This window comes from Vanessa atalanta, chromosome 6 (assembly GCF_905147765.1).
Source record: "Vanessa atalanta chromosome 6, ilVanAtal1.2, whole genome shotgun sequence".
NCBI classification, from domain to species: domain Eukaryota; kingdom Metazoa; phylum Arthropoda; class Insecta; order Lepidoptera; family Nymphalidae; genus Vanessa; species Vanessa atalanta.
Window position 1 is genome coordinate 2,484,861 of NC_061876.1, and position 23,629 is coordinate 2,508,489.

General features: G+C 31.5%; 2 protein-coding genes across 2 annotated transcripts in view; one reads left to right on the forward strand and one right to left on the reverse strand.

The window, feature by feature from the left end:
• LOC125064835 (SEC14-like protein 2) overlaps positions 1 to 23,629 on the reverse strand; it is a 33,628-nt gene that overhangs the window by 4,468 nt on the left and 5,531 nt on the right. Inside the window, exons 2-5 of the mRNA XM_047672094.1 lie at positions 4,420 to 4,489; positions 2,057 to 2,100; positions 836 to 956; positions 262 to 413 (exon numbers count right to left, since the gene is read on the reverse strand). Of these exons, the coding sequence (XP_047528050.1) occupies positions 262 to 413; positions 836 to 956; positions 2,057 to 2,100; positions 4,420 to 4,489 (387 nt within the window). The remainder of the gene's footprint in view (positions 1 to 261; positions 414 to 835; positions 957 to 2,056; positions 2,101 to 4,419; positions 4,490 to 23,629) is intronic.
• Positions 5,340 to 9,995, forward strand: LOC125064836 (armadillo repeat-containing protein gudu). The gene is made up of 6 exons (XM_047672095.1): positions 5,340 to 5,938; positions 6,012 to 6,318; positions 6,561 to 6,906; positions 6,975 to 7,358; positions 8,043 to 8,257; positions 9,864 to 9,995. Exons 1-6 carry the CDS (start codon positions 5,340 to 5,342, stop codon positions 9,993 to 9,995), a joined length of 1,983 nt encoding a protein of 660 aa, XP_047528051.1.

Here is a 23,629-nt window from a genome sequence, read left to right on the forward strand (position 1 = left end):
CATAAAGGAAATATTTATAAATGGCGAAAAGTGCAGACAGTATGGACAAGTAAGTAAAGCAATATATACAAGAAAAAAGTTAATTCTAATATGTAAATAAATATATTACATATACAAATACTATATACACTATATTGTATATAAAAATAAGCACGGTTAAAATGCAAATTAAAACAGAGACGATAATAGTGTACAATCTATTTTTTATAAGAATGGGCTAGAACGAGTTTTCTATTAGACTATTTAAGAATATTTTATCACCTTAAGAGCGTTTGATCCATGTGTCATCGCCTGTTTTCTGGCGATAGCCAGGTAGTTCTCTAAGTGTCGCAAAACCATTCGTACAATGTCTGTACGTGACACCGAATGCAATAGCCCCCATATATCCAGGCCAACAAAAGGTACTATTATGACTGTAACAAATTTATTTAATGTTTATAGTTACCTGAGCAATTAACATACATGTAAAGGTCAAAAATTTTGGAAAGGTTATTTTAGGCTGTAAACATCGTATGTGAATAGATTAATAAAAATACAGAGAAGATAATGAGAAACGAATAAAATATGATTGAGCATAACTGAAAAATAATAATTAATCTATTATTTATCTTTGTATATACAAATAAAATATGTAATTAATTTCCGTAAAGTCTTATCGATCGATGATCGAGTCTTTTTTTTTATTGATTATAAATGTAGGCAATTGACATTAATGACATTTATAAAAAAAAAGTGCTTTAATCTTTTCATCAATAAAAATGAAATATTTTATAATAAACAGACAGTGGACCGTTAGTTTGATTATAGATTTACTGTTATATGAAAATAGACTCACTTGGTGAACCTTCTTTGTCGAAACCGGTACTGCCACTTGGAAAGTGAGTCTCTAGCACTTCCGGTGCCTTCCATGATTCTAGTGTTGTATCGACACCCCATTTCTCGCGCCATTTCATTGACTGGAATATAATATAACAATTATTCATATCGACAATATAATATGCTTAATTATTTACACAGATTTGGATACACAGTAGAAAGAATTCCTGCGATCATGTGTCAACACTCGTCGATGGCAGTTTTGAAATACTAGTGGTCACCTGCGGCTTGGCTCAAGTTTAAGAGCTCGGTCGTTAGATGTTAATCATAAAAATAGCCTATTCCTTGGAGTTCAGGCTTGCTCCATACAAATTTTCATCAAAATCCATTTTTTGATATGTTAGTTTATAAGTGTACAACCAAAAATGTAAGTTATGAGCTTCTAGTTCTATAAATTCTAAAAATGACAATACTTTCAACAACTTACAACCTTTCATCCCCCTTTTCAACCCTTTACAGCACTTTTTTCCAAATAAAAAGTAGCCTACGTTCTTTCCCAGGCTCTAGACTATTTGTGTACCAAATTTCATTTAAATCGGTCCAGTGGTTTTGGCCGTGAAAGAGCAACAGACAGACAGACGAAATAATAGAGTTTCGCGTTTATAATATTAGTATACTTTGTTAAAAGACGAATCAGAAGCGTTTGGTACAGCTGTCTACTTAAATAAAATATACGTGTTTTGATTGAAATAAAATATTAAATTACATTATTATATTAGTATGTCGCTTGTTATTAATATGAAAAAGACGTGATTCGTTGTATTTAAATTCTAATAGTAAAGAAATGAAAGTAAAGAAAATGTAATTGATTGTGTCAGTTAAACTAATTTTTTTTAAATAAGATACATAACAATTAGCTTGGATTTGATTTTATAAGTTATTTGTTTAATAGTCGGTTTACAAAAAATACGAAACGTATTATATTATTTTGCACGTTCTGACTTTCATTTAGTGCACAATCTTTCTACTCTTATGCTTTTTCGTGTTTTGATTACATTTCTCTAAAATAGTCGAAAAAAAAAAAATTACATATTTTAAAAACGAAGAAGATGTCAAAACATTTTATTATGTAAACTATGAAGGTTTTATTTAAATCAAGTATTAAAATTAACCAAACCTATCTCGTTTTTGTTAATATTGTTAACATATAAGTAATAATAAACAATATAGTTTGTCTTACGTCTCTTAGCATTTTTTCCGCGGCCTCTGGATTCCATTGTCTTGCTGCAAAAAAATTTAAATAAATATATAAGTGAATAGAAAACAGGTACGATATTTTACCTGATGGCAATAATGTTATATGCATAATACAAAAAAACAAAACTTTGCCCCTCCAACTAAGAGCACAAAATTCAAGTTACATAAAATGAAAATCCTATTTTGCATAAGAATAATTGTTAAATTTATCACAATAATTACCGCACCTGTACCTTGATCGATTCTTGCGAATCAAAAACAAAAATAAACCAAACCTTTGCCTTCATAATATTTAAAAAAAAACGAGTCATTTAAACGCAACAATTTAAAATTAGAATCACTATGCTTAAGAATAATTAATAGAAGTAAATAATTGAGAAATGAAACAAGATCACAGCAATGACCGCGTCTGTACCTCGATTCCAATTCAATGCCAATGTTGAATTTACTTAACCTCATTAATACCTATACGCACATTTATAAACAAAACGAGTTCTTCTGATTTATGAATACATATTTGTGAAGACTGACACATAATTTTTTTTCTATTCTACTTAAACAATTGTGTGCATTTATTATTATTAGGTACAAAATTATAGCGTAAATGAATTGTTTTTTTTTTTTTTATATTATGAGGGCAAAGGTTTGGTTGATTTTTGTTTTAAATTCGTAAGAATCGATCAAGGTACAGCAGTACCTAGTAGGTATAACTTTCTTCCTCCATCTAATAATTATAACGTAACTCCATAATTATAACGATGTATCTAAGCAAATTTATTAAAATAATTTAAGCTAACAATAAGACGAGTAATCTTCGTTTATAATATTGAAAATTATATAATAGTACTTTACATAATAAATATGAATGTCAATAATTGCATTGCAGAGATAAAACATTACTACAGATACTGGTACTAAGTTACTCAGAGTAAGAACGCTCAATCTCTTACGGTATTTATCTTTATTTTCAAGTCTTAGATACAATATAGTTAGAGCATTAACTTCAAATTTCAATGTATTCGTTATTGTATATAATTTATACCAAATTATTCTATATAATGCCTAAAACTTACAGGCAATGCCGAGAATCGTATAGCATTGTACACAATGACGAATATACTAAAGTGTATTTTCAATTCTTATAAAAGAACAATAAATATAATTATAATCAGTAAAAACAATACAATAGAACAATCTGTCCGTTTGTATGTCACCTCCAAAACGTCTGACTCGACTTTGATGATTCTTGTGTATTTGAGTGGATCCAATGTATGGTTAAGATTGGATTAGGTAGACGGCACTACGATCGGATTTCAGGTTTTTTTTTTATTTTATTTAAGTAAACTTATTTCATTGGCACAAGGATGGATGAATCACGACGGGCAGGAGTTAAATATTTAATGTGTATAACTCAAAAGTAAATGCTTGATTTCTTGAAAAACGCCGCAGGGTTGTGTTCAAATATTTTGCAACTTTATTAAAGTTCTCCACGAAAATTTACAATGGACAGCGCTGACCGTTGACCAGGAATTTGCGAAATGTCATTTAACAAAAATGTCGGAGTGGTGCACTCCGATGTGATCTTTAAAAGTTTGGTTCAAACAAAGGTTAATGTTAAGTGATAACTGTTATATGTAATGTGTATTGTAAATTGTTATATAGAGACCCCTATAGTATTCTCCACATAACAATTTTGATACGGCGTATTAAATACCAACTTAGTTTATTTTAAATTTCAACCTGAATTGTCAAAACGATTGTTCAAGCTTGTATGGAAAAAATGCAAAAAGATTCTACTCTACCGTTCATAAACGATTTTTAAAGAGCCTAGGGGATACAATAATGTGCTACACGTTTATTAACGCAATATGTTTTGGTAAAATTGAGTTGGTATGACTGATGTACATATGACGTAAGGCATAAACTGAAACAGCAGAATTAGTCATTAGTGATTTAATGGATATGGTTCTTCTATTATCGTTAAAAATATCTCAAATGAATTTCTCATGGATATAAGGTATATAAAAACATCCTAAATAATGAACATGTCGTCTGGAATCTACGACTTCTTATCAATCTTCCTGAGATTGAATATGATTAACATTTGTCGATTAAAAAATAATAATCCTCAAACTTAAATCGTGATGCTGTCTGGCAATAAACATATGCAAGCTTAAATAAAATATAATACAAATTAAAGATACTCTAAAGACAAGGACAAGATGTTAAAAAGCCAGTAAAGATGAAAAATAAAGATGTTAAAAATAAATTGGACATTTAAGGACATAAGTAAAAACTGATGGTCAATCACCCATCAATATTACTTAAATATAATAATATATTTACCTCTAAGCCATCTCAGTAAAAAGTGATCATTGTGCTCCGGCTTCAAGACATCCTTTACGCTCCTTCGAAACTGAAACAAGAAAATTGAAATTAACAAATCAGATACTTTTTCCTAATTCAATTTCTGTAGGTAATGACTCCATATGGTAAGTGGAAGTCACCGCAGATAAACGTCGTAAGAAATATTAACCCCCACATCGCTAATGCGCCAGCATCTTTGGAAACTAAGATGTTATGTCCCTTGTTCTTGTAATTACGCTGGTTTACACATCGTTTAAATCAGCACACAATCATACGCAATAATGCTGTTTTGCAGTAGTTAATGAGATGAGTCGGACACCTAATCAGACGGTTGCACAAAGCTCTACCACCAAGTAAATATATAGTAGGTATATAATATAAATTGTTAACAGTTAAATATCACTTGATAATATTAATTACAAAAGTTATATCACGAAATGTTAATAACAATGATACTATACGAGTCGTCAATTTCAAAATATGTAATAAAAGTCAAATCAAAATCAAAGATCAAAATCCGTTTTGCGATGAACATCAAGGGCGAAAACATTAAAATTAATGAATAAGAAACTTAAAGACGTTTTAAGATTTCTTTTTAATTCTCGGTTAATTTTAAATTTACAGGTTATTTTATAAAATACTACTAGTGTGTATTATATAATATTTCAAATTGATTTCGATTAAAAGTTTCTAGTAAAAACGAAACGTGTCTCGCGGTAAAATGTCGTCAAATGGTAGTATCCAATGTTACCAGTTTTTAAACAGAATGTAATCGTTGCTAAGCAACATTATTGATATATCGTCAATTTGCTTAGTTTAAATTGTGCGAATTTGAATAATTGTATTCGTTTTTATTATTTATTACAAATATTGTATAAATTGTTGATTTGTTTACTATAATGGCGGAGGGTGATAACATATCTACTTTTAGCGTCGATGGAGGCCAGGACACAGTTGGACTTCCTCGTATTGTGATGGTAACTGAGGGATCAGACACTTCAGCCTCTTCACCATCATCAACATCATCATCTGAGGATAACTGGGCTGACTTGATTAAATCATCAGAAATACCTCCTGAATATTGGCATATTCAAAAATTAGTCAAATACATGAAAGCCGGTAACCAAACTGCCACTATGGTAGCTTTATCTTGCCTTAAAGACCATGATCTTACTATAGAGGTAAATCAAAGAGCCATACAGGAAATTGGAGGCTTAGAACTTTTAGTGAATTTACTAGAAACTAGAGATCTGTGTTGCATTTTGGGAGGTTTGGCAGTACTTAGAGATATAACACCGAATATCGAAATTCGTAAGAAGGTAACAGACCTAGGTGCAATTCCGTTACTGGTTGGCCTTCTATCGGATCCAGCAAGAGATGTCCAAATTTTAGCAGCAGAGACTATCGCAAATTTGGGAAGAATTCGTAAGAGCAGAAAGTTTTGTAGAAAATTTGGTGGTATACCAAAATTAATAGATTTATTGGATATTAAAGAAAGGCAAGTTATATTTATATTTAGATGTTTAAATTAACCCACAAATACATAAAAAAAATAAAAATATGCTTTTCAGATGTCTTATAACACAAAGGGCGGAATTAAATCAAGACGAGTTACAGTTTCTTGATATTGCGCGGGCTGGCGCTAAAGCTTTGTGGTCGATGTCATCATCACAACGAAACCGCGAAGCAATGAGAAAGTACGGTATGATTCCTCTCATCGCTCGGATACTCAAGACCATTCACTTGGATGTTGCAGTACCGGCTGTCGGACTTTTACAATTGTGCGCTAATGAAACCTCCTTCCAGCTCGCTATACAGACCGAAAAGATGGTTGATGATTTGATAACACACTTAGCGAATGAGGACAAGGACTTAAAGGTAACATAAAACATTAAAGGCATATTGCCTAACTGCATATCACACAAAGTACCTCATATATCCTTAACATTATTTAGAAATTATTCCCTTGTTTAAATTAATTTAAATGTTTTTTGAAACTGGCACTTAAATTCATAATTAGTTAATGAAAATGTATAATTGCTTATTTTCCATACGAATGATTTGATTTACTCCAATAATTTTATATTATTAGGTTGCATAACACTCGTATTACATTGCAGACTTACTGCAGTCTAGCCATTTACAAATGCGCCAGTGACGCCATTACCAGAGATATGATACGCGAAGCGGGAGGCCTTGAACTTTTAGTAGAAGCAGCTCAAGATTCCACAAACAGGGCAAATAAGCCACTTATGGCTGCAGTTACTGGAGCACTCTGGAAATGTGCCAACAGTGATGCTAGTGTTAAAAAATTAGACAACCTAGGAGCAGTACCAATTCTGGTTAGACTGTTAGATGATGAGAATGATGGTGTTCTCACTAACGTAGCGGGAGCTCTAGCAGAATGTGCGAAGTATCCGCCTAATCGAGATAAAATTCGGATCGCTAGAGGAATTCCTATGCTTAGTAAGTAGAAAAATAATTATAGTGTATTGATGCTTTGTTACGGTTATCATAATATTTCACTGTTACAGTACATCATCTGAACAATACCCATAAGCCGTTACTAGAGAACGTACCACTGGTATTAATGGAATGCGCCAGAGAACAAAACTGTATGACAGAGATCGACGAATTGGATGGCGTGAGACTTATTTGGTCGCTCCTTAAAAATGATTCGAAGAAAGTTCAAACGAACGCTGCTCTCGCTTTGAGTCCATGTGTCCAGAATGCAGCTGATTCTGGGGAAATGGTCCGATCTTTCGTCGGTGCCTTGGAGCTAACAGTGGATTTATTAGACTCTGATGATCACAATGTTCTGTCTGCGGTCTGCGCTGCAATTGCAACTATCGCCCGCGATCACGAAAACTTGGCTGTAATCTCAGATCACGGTGTCGTAGCGAAACTTTCGAAACTTGGTAAGTATGAAATTGTTTGTACTTAGATGTAATTGATACTAAACGTTTAAATTGATCAACTTATGCAACTTGATATTTGATCAATAAATAAACAAAAATAATTTGTTTGGTTAACAATATAAAAGTAAATTAGCACAATAAATACAAGTTAAGACAAAAATGTCTCATTCGCATAATTGTGATCGGTCAACAAATTGATTAAGCTTTTCTCAAAATGAATAGCTATTTGGTTTAACGCATAATAAATTTTAGTGATTCTATAATTATTCTACTTATGTAAAATATACAAAAATCTTTTTTTCTCATGATTACTATTATATAATTGAAGAAAACGTAAATATAAATAAAAATTATATACATCAGACAAATTTTACAGACAGACACCTGTTCGGAATGTAGATTATACCGAGAAGAACCGATGAAACTCAGTAGTTACTTTTTCATTTCAACATTTAAAAACAAAGTTGTGTTAGTTACATAGGTACATATATCTTTTAACATATAACCAAAAATCGATTTTTATGCATACAATTTGCAGTTTCAGCCTCTGTATTGTTATGACTACAACTGATATGTTTAAAAAATAAACCTACCTACTGATTTTAAGATATAAATAAAACTGAGTAATATATATATGTATGTATGATTCGATATTTACATATTTTTTTATTTCATTATTAACAGTGAGTACAACAGACGATCACCTCAGAGCTAACCTTGGTGTCGCAATTGCGTATTGTTGCGACTGGGCTCAGAACCGTCAGGAGTTTGGTAAACGTGGTGCCATCACGCCTCTCGTCAACTACATGACATCGAGAGACCCGAACGTCCACAGAGCGACCGCACTGGCGTTGTATCACCTGTCCTTCTATTCGATCAACTGTGTTACAATGCATGCGGTAAAATGTTTTATTTTTATTACATAGTACTGAATCCTGGTTCAGATATTCAAAGAAAAATATTTAAGTTTTTTTTTTTTTGTTCAAAACTTGCACGAAATTTATGTCCAAGGCCCGAATAAATACATACAAATAATTATATTTTTAAAGTTACAAGTTAGATTATTACTGCTTGGTATTTACTTTATTTCTATAGCTTAGCGCACTCCAAGTTCTAACAAAAATGAGCTTGTGTAGGTGCAGAAATTGCTCAAATAATGAGCTACAAAATCAAGTGACCTTATGCGGTTACCCTTTTTTTACATTCTTGTGTAATTATCATTAACACTTAGTATTCAAGTAGATGTGATAATGAAATATTAATATAACTTCTCGTCTTTTCTATTCTTTGATTATGAAATTTCCCACATATTGCACGAGCCAATATAGCTCAGAGGATAGAATAAACACACTTTTCGAATCGAAGGTCACGTTTTAATTCGGTCTTGTTTTTCAAGTGACAAAATGTTTATATATTGCGACACTGTTTATTTAATTACCTGTCTAGTTGTCGCTCGTTTATAAGACTATAGACGAGTTCCTGGATTATTCTTGGGTATATTCCGAGGCAGATATAAAAAATCTCCTTCGAGAAATTCTCAGTATACTGTATGATAAATTTTCTTCGGAAAGAAGAAAATTTATCATGGATGCGAGTTGCCGAAGAAAGACCACAGTGGCGTGCATTTGGAGAGGCCGATGTCAGCAGTGGACGAATATTGGCTGATGATGAAATTTTCTTAGCACATTTTGGAAGTTGAGCGTGCTCAGATAGAGATTGGCATTAACACTTCCGAGCCTCGAAGAGGACTTAAAGTAGTGATTTTGATCTATGCCTGATGTTATTCCAGTTGTATCGGATTTGCAGTCCTATGTCCTTCCTTGGAGTTCAAGTTTGCTTCATACCAAATTCGGTTCATTTGTTTGGCTGTGAAAGAGCGACAGACAGACAGATAGAGTTACTTTCACATTTATAATATTAGTATAGATTGAAGGAATAGAGAATGCAATGTTGTTTGCGCACGCACTAGTTGAATATAAGTTGTGTGTAGTATTTAAGATAATTTCGTTTGAAAATCCGCAATTGAAATTGGACAGGAGGACTCACATCAAAATCGGCGACGAAGGAAAAGCCTTGAAAATAATAAGTATTCGTGTCATAACAAATTCTAAAACATCCGCTTGTACCCAAAGTATTGTCACTACGTTCACATCGTTCTTGACAATGAAGGTCTTCACAAAGCACTTGTATTAGCTGTTATTATTTCTATAGTTATTTTATTTAAACGATTAATATCTGAATTCTAAATTTAGTACATAAACTGAGCTAACAGATTAAATATAATACCTTATATTTGCACAACAAAAAGTTCCTAATATATTATAAATAATTCAAAATCACAATTATTATTCATTTTTTGTTTTTTTCTCTTACCTATCGTTTAGGTTACTTTTATAGGTGGAATCTATTGGTGGAAAAAAGTATTTCTGACGAACATATAATCAGATATAAAAGTTAGAATTTAAAAAATATATATATTTTAAATATTTTTTATCTTTATTACAGGCCGGTGTAGTTCAGTTTTTGCTAGAAACGATAGGTTCCAAGGATCCCATACTTCAAGAAGCGTCCGCTGGCTGTCTGTGTAATATACGAAAACTGGCGCTTGCTACCGAAAAAATTAAATTAAAACAATAAATGTTTTTATTTAGTAATTGCCTGGTATTATTATTTTGAGTGGTATATTACCTTTTTATTAAAAAACTTATTAGGTAGGAAAAACTATGTTTTTATCAAAATGTTTTTACCTTTTGAAAGATACATAATGTATAATTGTCTTATTTTTATTTAAGAAATAATATTATATTTCGTTCATTTAATCATTATTGTTAAGATCATCGATCGACAAATAATGACGACTAAAGTAATGTCAATAAACTCTTTTATTATATTTTAAAGTACAATGTGTTTGAATTGCGCAATGGAATGTGAGATCACTCTGAAGTCCTCGACCTTGGATGGCTTATTTGGCAATAAGTGGTGTAGTTATATTTATTTTAATAATTTTACAAATATATATAGGTATATAAATATATTTTAATTTATAATTAATATAAATTTAATTATTTTAGATAACAGACGATTAGTAACCATACATACATACATATACAGTGGACCCCCGTTAATCCAACAAACGTTTTGCAGGGCAGTGTCGGACTATCGAATTTGTCGGGTTATAGAGTACTGCCTAAGACCCCTATAGTCCGGATTTGTTATACTCTAAAGTTTGAACAAATGATAGCTAACACAAGAAGTCAAATACAAACTTAGCAATCAAAATCAAAACAAAAACGCGTCTAACACACTAGTAGTAACGCGTTCAAATTTTAACCTGCTCAATCATACATTATCTACATTAGCGAATATTGTAGAAAAAATCGTCAATAATAATAGATACGTCGGTTTACTTTGTATCAGCCAGGGGCCGTATTGCTGGGAGTCCACTTTGTGTGTATCTTCTGTAAAATTATTGTACATAAGAGTATACTTATTATATACTGCAGCTTCAAATTGAGTGAGTCATCATAAGTCATTAAAACATTATTAAGGATTGAATATTTATATTATATGTACCAAGATGATAGTGAGCAATTTATTAAAAGTAAGTATTCTTATTTATAGTCAGTTTTGTAAGTTTTTCAATCTTGATACTAAAAAAGATACTACTTAGTATTTAAACAGTCTATTTTTTGTGCTACTTAATTTAAAATAGAATATAAAATATATTTAACATTTATAGATACTTAATCATAAATATTACGAGATTATTATTTGATAATAAAAATGTAAATTGACTTTGATTTAAAAAAAGAATCTTTTCGTTTCATCAAAACAAATGTGATGTGAAATTTGAAGCTTTTCATAACTCTGTTGTCAGCGATCTTTTTATATTAAAAGTGCATTCTGATCCAATAATTTTATAAATGCGAAAGCAACTCTGTTTGTTACTCTTCACACTTAAATCGATGAACTCATTTAGATGAAACATACTGTTGAGATAGTTTGAGTTCCGGTGAAGGACGTAGGGAAGTTTATACCTCGAGGTTTGTGTGCTATAAGTATTTATAAATTTCGCACGTATTAAGTCTCAGATTCAGCTAGTAGGTATATAATATATATATATCGGAGCGTGGTTACTTTAGTTGTTAATTTGGATAATTAATGAATCGAGTAGTTGGCAATAATGTTTGATGGCTGATTTACTTATAAGAGCGGGTCACCCCGAATGGAGTTGTAAGCGTCATGGCAACGCGAGTCGTTATGTTTTGACAAGCTTCTCGAATGCGATGGTTGCTTGCAAACCCATTTGCTCTTAATCGAGATGAATTATTGTAATCCTTTGATATTATTGTGGTGTACGATTATTGAATCAATTAATACAGTGATTAGACGATAGTAAATACGTTTTATTTTATGAATATCTCCATTGCACGCCCACATAGTCTTACAAATGTCGGATCAATCCCCGAAACCAACTGTTCGGCATCCTGCTTTTCCGACATCAGAAGTGGGATCAGAACACATATCAGACTACGCAGGCTCACTCAGCAGGTTAACAACGCCAAAGCTCAAGCAAGCAAGAAATACAATGGACGTCTCGAAGAAAACATCCCCGCTGACGTGTTTTTCCTGCGGCGAGCGAAGCCACATATCGACGCGTTGTGCGAAGAAGGGAAAACAAAACAAGCGAGCCGGTTATGAAATGTCCAGTGGATATCTGCACCATGAAGCCAGCTCTGGGTCTATTTTCTATTAAAAACGGTGGGCAGTTTTCATTTTGTTTTGATTTCGGTGTTAACAAATTACTTGGTAAGAGAAAGCATAGCGTAGTGACCCTACTAGAGATTGACTTGGTGACAAATTTGGCCTTGGTGGCAAATGATGGCCTTGGTGGCAAGTGATTGACTTGGTGACAAAATTGGCCTTGGTGGCAAATGACAGCCTTGGTGGCAAGAGATTGACTAAGTGGCGTAAATAGACCTTGGTGGTCTTGCTGGTCGCTTACCTTGTAAAGTTATGCTGCTAGAGAATATTATGCTATTGAGATAGCATGGACGGTTATAATATTCATCGTGTGGTGGTCAGAATGGCCAAGCGTGTTATGATGTGTACATTTGTTGTTTCATTGTTTACAGACGAGGAGGTTTACAGCAACGAGACACACGAGGACGTGTGATAGTTCAGGATGGCCGTATCGGAGCGTGGTTACTTTAGTTGTTAATTTGGATAATTAATGAATCGAGTAGTTGGCAATAATGTTTGATGGCTGATTTACTTATAAGAGCGGGTCACCCCGAATGGAGTTGTAAGCGTCATGGCAACGCGAGTCGTTATGTTTTGACAAGCTTCTCGAATGCGATGGTTGCTTGCAAACCCATTTGCTCTTAATCGAGATGAATTATTGTAATCCTTTGATATTATTGTGGTGTACGATTATTGAATCAATTAATACAGTGATTAGACGATAGTAAATACGTTTTATTTTATGAATATCTCCATTGCACGCCCACATAGTCTTACAAATGTCGGATCAATCCCCGAAACCAACTGTTCGGCATCCTGCTTCTCCGACATATATATATATACCTACAAACATATGCATGTAACTATTTTACTCTTCATTTAATTTAAATTACCCGCGCATTAGTGGTTTAACGTCAAAACATTATCTATGTCGGCAGAACTTTACTCTATGCCCATTATAGAAATTCATCAATACATAAATTGTCTCTGGTATGGTATAATAAAACCTGATTTTCAAAGGAAACAATTTATATTCAGGTTGTAATAAAAAATATTCGAAGCAATAGTTTTAAATGTTGTTTCTCTATACAGAGTAACAACGTAAGTTTGCATTTTACTATGGAAAGTGAGCAATAAATTAAAATCATACAAAATATTTAAGGCGTAATTAATTACAATGTCGCTCAAAGATATATGTAGCAGAGAGGTCAATCGAATTGATAACAGTAAAAATTATTGTATTATGTTATCGAACTTCATATAAATACTATATCCTGTTATTCTGACTGCAAAGAGTCAGTAACTCTTATGTGGGGCAATGTCGTATACATTTTATAAAATAATTCTGGAAAGCGTGCGATTTGCCTCTATTGAAACACTTTAAAAAAGGAAATTCTGAATGATTGAGTTCATAGATATATATTGGTGGTAGGGCTTTTGGGTACCAACAAATCATCAGATATTCTACCTCCAAACAACAATACTTAGTATTGTTGTATTCCGGTTTGAAGGATGACTGAGCCAGTGTACATAAAAAAGATAGCATACCTTTGAAGTAAAACTACTGCCTGGCTAATGACTAGGTAATTAATTATCTATTACGAAAATTTAAATTAATCTACGAAGCTAGCGGGTAAAATGTCGTTTTTTTATTCCAAGAAACAAATCGACGTCCGTAATTATGATAGTTAATAAAACAAAAATTTTGAAAGAATACATGCTAAATATATTTAATCACTCAATTATAATATTAATCATATTCTATCTGTATTTAATTTGATTACGGCATTTAAATTAATATTTGCACACAAGCAAAACGTGGAATATTAAATTATCAACCACACAAATCTATTATAATTTTATTTTTCTTATATTTGTTTTATTTCCAAAAAAACATACCTTTTTAAATTTTAAAAGTTAAGTGTATCAATACATTTCCTGGCATGTATTGAGAGATGTGCATGAGTGTTAAATTATTCCTTGAGTGATTACGACATGGCGAGTAAACGCACAATTTTGCAACGAATCACTATGTGCATGTAAATGTATAAGCTTTCTATAGCTGTCATTTGACAGACCTTAGTAAGAGCATGTTACTAAATAATTTACCGTACGTTTGATACAATGAAGGTCACATGGTGTCTTATGATAAATGAAGTATAATACTGTCCATTTAAGAAGTGATATTATCGAAACAATATAAGTTGGTATTATTAAAAATCAAAAATATAATCGATGTTTTTTAATATTTATCTATAATCTAATATGCTTTATGCCACTGGCTGTATCTCCAAACATTCTTTGATACGGTATTAGTTAAGCGAGGAAGGTTTGTAAGTATATATATTTCGTAATTATTTTGTACATATAAAAAACGATATCACCGATGCCAAATTACGTGCTTTTAGCAATATGACCATTAACAAAAAGTAGTAATCTTGTCTATGTCTAAATCTTATTATCTTTGATTATTTTCATAATATTTGACGGTACGCCAAAAGGCTTGTGAGTAGGTCAATGTCGGAGGACTCTGCAGAATAATCAATACATAGTGTAATTAGTAGTTAATTAATACGTTAACTAAATATGTAGTAATAAAAATACACGTGCTAGCAAAAACATCGTTCGCTGTGAACTGGCTGTAACAAAAACATTTTGACCTTGGCAATATTAACCAAAATTTGAATGTCATGGAAAAAAATTTGATCTTTGGTTCACAATAAAATAACGAATTAAAGGACCTTTTAATACTATTCATATTTTTCAATGACGACATACTTATATAAACTAAAAATAAATTAATTGTTATAAAATAAACAATTCTATCTATACTTGCTAAACATTCTAATATTTTATATTAATACATTTCATCCGTACTAAACCAGTAATCAGAATATAATTTTTGATGATTACTATTCGTTGGTTTTCGTATTCGTCGTTGGTCGTCAAATTTTTAAAAACATAATATTATGACATTGGATAGTTGAAAAAGAGTAGTTTCTTGCCGGTTCTTCGATCCGTAATTACGATACAAAATGCCCACCCATACGATACTTAAAGTATTTAATTTGTACTTGTATATACTCAGAACAACTTTTTTTTTTTTGTGTGTGATATGAGAGTAAAATTTCAGGGCCGAGTTGGATTATAAAAATAACGCTTGAAAGAAACGCATCGAAGTAAATTGCAAAATACTTTTATAGTTATTTTTAAAGCATAGCATCATTATTATGTACCTAACTGTCAAATAAGATTAATTCAAATTTATTTAATTTACATATAATTGTATATTTCTTTCTAAATTTAAAGCAAATAATGACATTTAAAAATAAATTTATTAAGAGCGTAGTTTGTAAGCGTGGGAATTTATTTTAGAACACACACATAGGTACTTTCCAATAATACAGTTGCATTATGCAGTGTATCGTACGCATCCCCGGAGACAATTAGTTGCTTGTTTTAGGTGCAACGAATAAATTAAATTTTCATTGCGCGTTCATAACGTAGGATTTATTAATATACATGTAATTACGAGTAATGTATTAGCTATAAGGTTGTCATTCGCAAAGTGCATTAAGATGCTTAATATACATTATGATTTTTAATGTTTCAACCGAATTCGTCTAACTAAATAATTATTATTTTTTGGATATTTTAAGGTTGGCAGGTATATCAAATTAGGGCGTAATGTACATAAATTTTATAAATAAAAATAGGTAAATATTAATCAAATATTTTTTTAACTAACAAAAAACTAAGGACAAAATACTTTTTCTTGGTTAAACAAGTCTTTATTAAAAAAAAAGTATTTTTATGAAATCATTCAATTAAAATTATTTTATATTACACAAAAATCAGGGTGGTGGGCCGTTGACGGTATCTGGTCATGAAAGGTACTAACTAAGTATAACATCAATGGAATGTATATCAACCGTTTTTTCTTAGCACAATGCATTATTTTAATAAAGCATTTAAATAATTAGAAATTAACCAGACGAACTAAACGACATGAGTTAGTGTTTGTTTTAAATTTCGAATTTAGAGAAAAAAATAAGCAGGATAGTGCAAACATTACATTACATTCAGGTATATTCAGGTGTTCACTATGTTCATCCTTACAATTTTGTACTTTTAATTCGACATTAGGGTTAAGAGGTTACACTTCGTACACTTTTTAGATTTGTTTTTTTTTACTATGAGATTAATTGTCGTATTTACCTAGTTTATGTACTTAAGTGTAATAAATATATTATAGTTTGTTATATTATTACAATTTTACTTGTGACATTCAATGTCACAGACCAATACCCAAATTTCCTTTATAAAGTTAATTATAATTTCTCTGTTCACAAAGATCTTATATATTAATAGTGTAAACCGACTTTGTCCAGTGAATTTCGGGCGATAGCTGCATATAAAAAATCCGTTATTGCCTTATTTTGAAGAACTCCAGCCAGACGTGCTGAAAATTAATGGCGATTCTAGATGGTTTTTACTAAATTGTTACGAATTAACAAAGAATTCCTTTTGAACAAAGTTACTGGTCGGTTAGAAAGCGGCGCTATGGATGTATAAGAAGAAATTGAAAACCGTAAAAGAAAATTAAAGTAAGTTTATTGACAAACTCCAATTACTCATAACTCAACTAATGTATACTATTAGGTATTAAAAATTTCATTGCGTCGAATGTAGATGTGTGACTGGCCTGTCAATACCTGAAAACCTGTCATAGGATTCGAAATTCCTAAAAAAACTTTTGAATATATGCGAAGTTTTGTAACAAATACAAAAGTAATAACAACATATTTCATGATGATGAATAATGATAAGTAAAATGGCAATTTTTTTTTTTTAATTATAGACAGACAAGCAAGTGTGTCGTGTTAAAATGGTTTTCATGATAACGCTCATAATCAATATCGTCAATGGACCACTAACCATGTCGGTATTTGGTAGTACAGTATTTGGTACATCTACGCGTTCCTGAGAAAAAGGGTCTTGGTGGACGGACAAACAGACAACGATCTCAAAAGAGTGTCTTTTATCCTTGATAAGTACGGTTCCCTAATATTTTTTTTTTGCAATTAATATTTACATAAAATACAAAATATAATAGCAAAATGAACAAAAAAAGGATCCATCTGATCCTACGGTTAAAAGGCAGAGAGAACATCTAGAAAATTCCATAGAAAAAATTGCATAGTTGTGTACCAAGCCATCTTTTGTAGTCTTCTATGTCAACAGTGCACGCATCATTGGAAATAATAATTTCATTCAACATTATTTACAGTTTCTCGTGACAATGAAAACGCCATTATATCGATTGCGAAAGCATTATAAATCTAAATAAGTTTGCGTAAATAATATAACAGACTCATTAACGATACAACAATAAAAAAAAAAAACATAAAACTAAACCAACAACAAGTAAATAGTATTAGCTGTCCCATAAATGGTAAATTGAACTTTCGTAATCAGTCTTTTTTAAGAAAAAAAAGAAAGAGTTTTTTAATGTTTATTACCTCAGAACTTCATACTTTTTTAACCGATTTGGAAAATTTATGTGTTAATTTAAATTATTATTGTCGGAGAGATATCTTATAACAGTAAGCTGTAAAGAAAAACCTTTTTACCTGTCATTAAAAAATATTAAGAGTCATGACGAATCTTATAAAGGCCAGTGTATACATATATACAAGTTTTTTACATGTTGGTCAAAGTTTGTTAGTACCTATTTTTTGAGTTTTGCACGAAACTTCTTTTCAACTCCACCCGTTCATTTATGTTAGTACACCCTGAAGAATAAATAATAATTTTTGGCTACCATAAGGGTTTCGTACTAAAATAGCACTCTTATTAGTCATATTTTTGAGCTTCAACAAAACAATAACGCTTTATAACAAAATAATTAAATAAATATTGGACAACATCACATACATTACTCTGATCCCAATGTAAGTAGCTAAAGCACTTGTGTCATGGAAAATCAGAAGAAACGACGGTAACACAAACAACCAAACCGAACACTACTCGACCACGGAGGTCGTCGGATTAGATTTTTTGATACGATAAAAGTAAAAAAAAAAGCGGAAAATTATGTCACAAAAGATTTGAAACAGTGTAGATATATACATTGAACAAATACTAGATAAGCTAGTATATAATGTAATAATATATTTAACGTATAGCATTAGTAGAAATCGCAGAAAACGTAACGTCAAGTGATTCGTTATGCGTTTAGAAAATGAACGCACCTCAAACTTTTTGCTGCCAACGCCGTCGAGTTGTTGATAATGACGGAAATGTTACAAGAAAATGGAAAGTTACGTGTGCGGACTGCCTGTTGCAAATCCTTGTCTCTTATACAATTGCTCAATTTTAAAACATTCTATTTTCGTATCACGCGACATATTTTAAGAACGAAGGTTACATAGAAATAAGTTACGGTTTTCGTAAATTGCTATTGCTTTATCTTTTTGTGTGCAGTTAAGTTATGTGTTCACAATCATTCATTTGTTCAAGGACTTTTTTGTTATTCTTACATTTTTTTAATATACCTATTTTAATTAATTAAATAACTGAATTATTAAAAGCTAATTAATTTATTTTACTGTATTATATTTGTAACATTGTTATTTTGCTTCACTGGTAATATAATATATATTTTTAAATTAAATTATTTATCTCATTAATACGATGTGTACAAAAAAGGCCACATAAAAATATTGGTAGGTTTATGAAGTACCCTTTTCTATGATTTTTAAATTGTGTTATATAACACCTACAGCTTATTCCAACGAAATTGAAAACCGATTGAAAGCCGATATTCAATCGGCCTGCAGAATTTGGAAGTAACGTCAAAAAGTAACATTAAAAAGTTGGGTAGTTACTCTTGTACTAAACAAGAGTAAACTAGTGTTGTTTTATAAATAAACATATATTAAACAAGGACTATTTGTAGTAAATAGTACATCGGAGCAAATCGCATGAAATGTATAAATCTACGTTTGTGTATCTTCACTCCTTCTTCCTAGATTTATTATAATACAAAACTAGGAAGAAGGAGGTTTTATAGTTTTATTAATTAGCTTGGTTGTAGGGCTTTGCGTAAATCCTTAGGTAGGTATAACCAACTTAGATGAATTTGAATAGAATATTTGAATATTCTACCGCTAGATAGCATTAAATAGTATTGTAGTGGTCCGGTTTGAATAGTGAAACAGGAACATAGCATCTCAGTTTGCAAGGTTGATGGCACGATGCCGTTATAGGGGATGATTATTATATCTTACACTACCAACATCTATAGGCAGCGGTGGCAATAAGCACAGCGCAGCAATACATTTGCCATTGTGCTCACTAATATAAATAAAAGAAAAACATAACTATCAGATCGACATTGACACTGTAGACAATTAACATTTCGACTCGACTGTTAATTAAAACATTGCGTCAATTCTGTTATATAGCCTGATCGGTCACTTAATATTCTGAATCGTTCGAAACATTGTCGACCATATAAGAGACAATATCGAATGATACCAAGATAGGGTACATTGTAATTTGCAAGCGCTCGGCATACTCGTGTAATGCCATGTTTGATAGGCGACGTAAAATATGTTACTTATATTGCGTGCGGGAACTAGTAGCGTATCAAATGGTATCTAATGTATAATGCTCACATTTTACTAATTGTTATTGTCCATTGTCTTGTAACTTTTTAATTGAATTAACTAATTCTATAATACTTTCGAATTAGTCTGATTCTGAAGATGTAATTAGTATTTATTTTTTTTAATTATAAATATTAAGTCTGCGTGGAATATAGGCAAGATTGCTAGCAGCAATTCCCCGTTGATTCGCAATTCTGATCTTATGGACAAAAAACGAACCAGCCCTCCTGTCACTAGTGGAGGCAATTAGGCGATTTGTTATAATTTTAATGATGCTTCTTGCACTACTGCTCCAAGGTCCAAGTTTTTCAACAGCAAATGTGACAGAAACATAATTTGGGATTAGACATGAATATTTGGATCATTAGTCCACTTCGGCTCCCTACATTGTTCCTCTGATATGAGTACCAAAATTCTAGTTTAGTGTAAAGACTATGAGCAAGAGGCAGTCAATATTTCCTTTCTAAAAAGCAAAGCTATTTATTTAAGACGAAACCGTGCCTTGCGGTCGTCATAATATAACGTTAGTTGTAATTCTAACTATTTTTTTTTATTTGATTTATATAATTTTACCGGCGGCTAGAAAGTATTTATCAGTAGTAAGCAAAAACGATTCCTTTGTGAATATAATTCGATGATATATTCATTGTTGTTTCAATTATCAACTTAATAAAAAATTAAAAAGTACTTACCACAAGAAACTCATTATACCTTTATTCGAATTTCTTTATTGATATTCAAAGACACCTATGAATGTTAGAGTTTTTTTTTTAAATTCAGCCTAATTTTATTAGCTTGTGCAATCTTTCTGCGCTGCCATTTTTATCCAAGAAAACTTTTACATGTAAGCACCGTCAATGAGTGTTTATTTACTATGTACTTCCGAAACTGGACCGAGGCGAGATTTCAGTCGCTAGAATAAGTAAGTCGTATCTTCAACCAAACTCCAAGTACAGTACGACTGAATATTCATATGCTTAATTGATGTATATCACTCATCTCGTGTTCAATGCATTGGAGTAGCTTGAAATGAGCTCCAAACCAACACAAAAGGAGCGAACGCCTTAGACCAATAGTGGGACATTTACAGGCTGTTGGTTTCCTTTTCACTACTAGATACTAGTGGAAGTTGACTTGGAAAGTAAATAGGGTATTAGGCAGAAAATAGGAGCAGCTATACTGAGCTGAATATAAGTAGAAAAACGACCTAACATCAGCTTAGTGCTTGCTTTGGTATTATATGTTTATTGAGACTGTATTTTTAGATGTTGAGAAAGAGTAACTACTGATTTTCTTACCGGTTCTTCTCGGTATATTCCGAACCGGTGGTTGCTTTACTCTAAATAGTTTGTTAAATGACGATTCAAAAGTGCTTGTAAAAGTCTACTTGAATAAAGTATATTTTGATTTGATTTGAAGTCAGAATTTCAGAAGTTAGTAATTTTCGTAATATTCGCAATAGCACGATTACGTCCAACGCGTTGCCGTGTTCAGTCTACTTTAGTTGCAGCATCGAAGCCAGAGAATGTTCGAGCAATCTCGTTAGCTTCCTAAACGCAGGAAAAGTATACACCTGCTCGCTTCCCTGTGCCTATCACGATGTAGATACCGATAAAGTTGCACGACAACGATTGTTCAAGCAAAAAACGTAATGACGCCTCCGATAGTGCTAGTCCGAGATATTTATCCAATATATAATCGTTAATTATTATTATATAATTATTTTGTTTCTAAGATAATTGTAGTGTTTTTTAACTCTAATAATTACGTCAACGAAGACTATCTTTAAACGTAGGGTTGCCGTCCGTTAAGTTTTCTCATAACACAACGATATTTTATTGTGGTTTCAATTCATTTTTAGAGATACAACTTATATGAAGATGTAAAAAAAAAAACAATCAGCAATATAATATTTTATTTACTATGAAACTTTAACGTATTGTTAAGCATTTTATTTTCTAAGATTTTAATTTTTTTCAATATTTTAAATATGAAGCTTGACAGCCCTAGGTAAGCGTAATGTGCATTAGAGAGGAAGCTTTCACAATATTTACAATTACTGTGATCATTGTCCAACATGCATGAAAATTTTACATAAATAAAAAATGAATAAAAAAAAATGCATCACGTAACGGTTAGTGAATGTTCTCAGCATTAAAAAGTGAAGAATGATTCTGTAACACAATTAATACCTTTTTAAATTTAAAAAGATTCCATGTTCAGACACAGACTCGAGATAATTTTACGGAAATATTTTATCTGTAATACGTCACACATGGCCGACTTTAAATACAATAAGCATGCAGCCGATCATTATTGAAAACGACACCCTTAGATTTACACATTCAATGTGTAAATAGTTGTTGTTCTTGTATTATATATTTATTTATAAGGCAATGATAATACATAGTCTTTCAGACCGATTTCGGTCACGACGTCCAATCTCAAAGGGACAAGTCTACTACGTAGGACATACTAAAGTGCACAAGTATGCGCGCCAACATAGATGCACTCTATGGTCTTACTCTCATAATCTTATTGGATATCAAATCCGACACGACCGGAAAATACTCCGGACCAACAGCTTTACGTAATTTTCGAGGCCCGGGAGTACACACTTCCAACATCCAGACTCGGTGCTGTTACTGAAAATTTTCCATAGAAAAACTTAATAGTTTTTATCCAAGAACTTCGAGATATTTTGCCCTATATCTAGTCACTAGATCAACGAGGCAGTCAAATATAACTTAAATCTAATTTCCAAAACTCCGATGACAAATTTCAATAAGAATAATGAAAGAAAAACATATCCATACTAACTTTCGCCTTTATAACATTAGTAAGAACCTCGACCAATGATATCATTTCAATACAAGGTATAGAAATTAAGATTAACTAATAAATAACAATGAATGTTCTAATATATATAACTCAAAACAATTATTTTTTTTATATTTTAAAATTTGTTTGACTTATTTATGAACAGTTGATCGGTTGTTTTTTTTAACCGATAAAGATCATATTTACATGACAATCTATTCAGTAGGTATGATATTTCTATGTTAAAATTATTACAAATGATGTATACCAACCACATTATTCATATTTCAAATATCTCGGTAAGAGAGAAAAAAAACATAAATCTGAACCCGTTAAATTATGGTCAAGTAGATTTATTAACTATAAGACATTCTTCCCACCTAATGCATCCATTCCTAGTGCCGTTAAATATTAAAAAAAAAGAGAGGGCGATCGCCTGTCACCGAGTCTTAGGGTTTTATTTTTTGGCGCGAAATTTGGATGCTTTCGACTTACAATTATTGTGCTACTATGTATTTATTTTGTTGTTATTTGTTAAATTATAAAGTATGACATACAAATTGATTCAGGATTATTTTTAAAGAAGTCGTTTTCACTTTATGTCAATATGAGAATTTTAATTTTCTTGTGTATTTGCATAGTTTTAATTGTCATCATCATTTCAGCTGAGAGAAGTTCACTTCCCCGAAAGCAGCTTCATAAAATAGCATTATAAATATGCAGTTTGATTTAGCCATTGTTATTGTTGGTCGTGTTATATTCTCGTAACTTTTTTACTTTTTAAATCAAGGTACAGATTAGTGATTTCATGAGCAGTAATATTATTCCTGTCATTATTTATAATCATCTGCAATCATGTAACCTTGATGCAACGAAGATTCAAATGTTTAGAACATTACTAGTCTACAGCAGATACAATTATGCAGGGTTTAACGTATACTATCGACATATATGCTATGTTTTTTCCACGACAATTTTTTTTTTGTTATTAAATTAGACATATAGTTTTGCCATTGATCGAATTATTTTATAAGC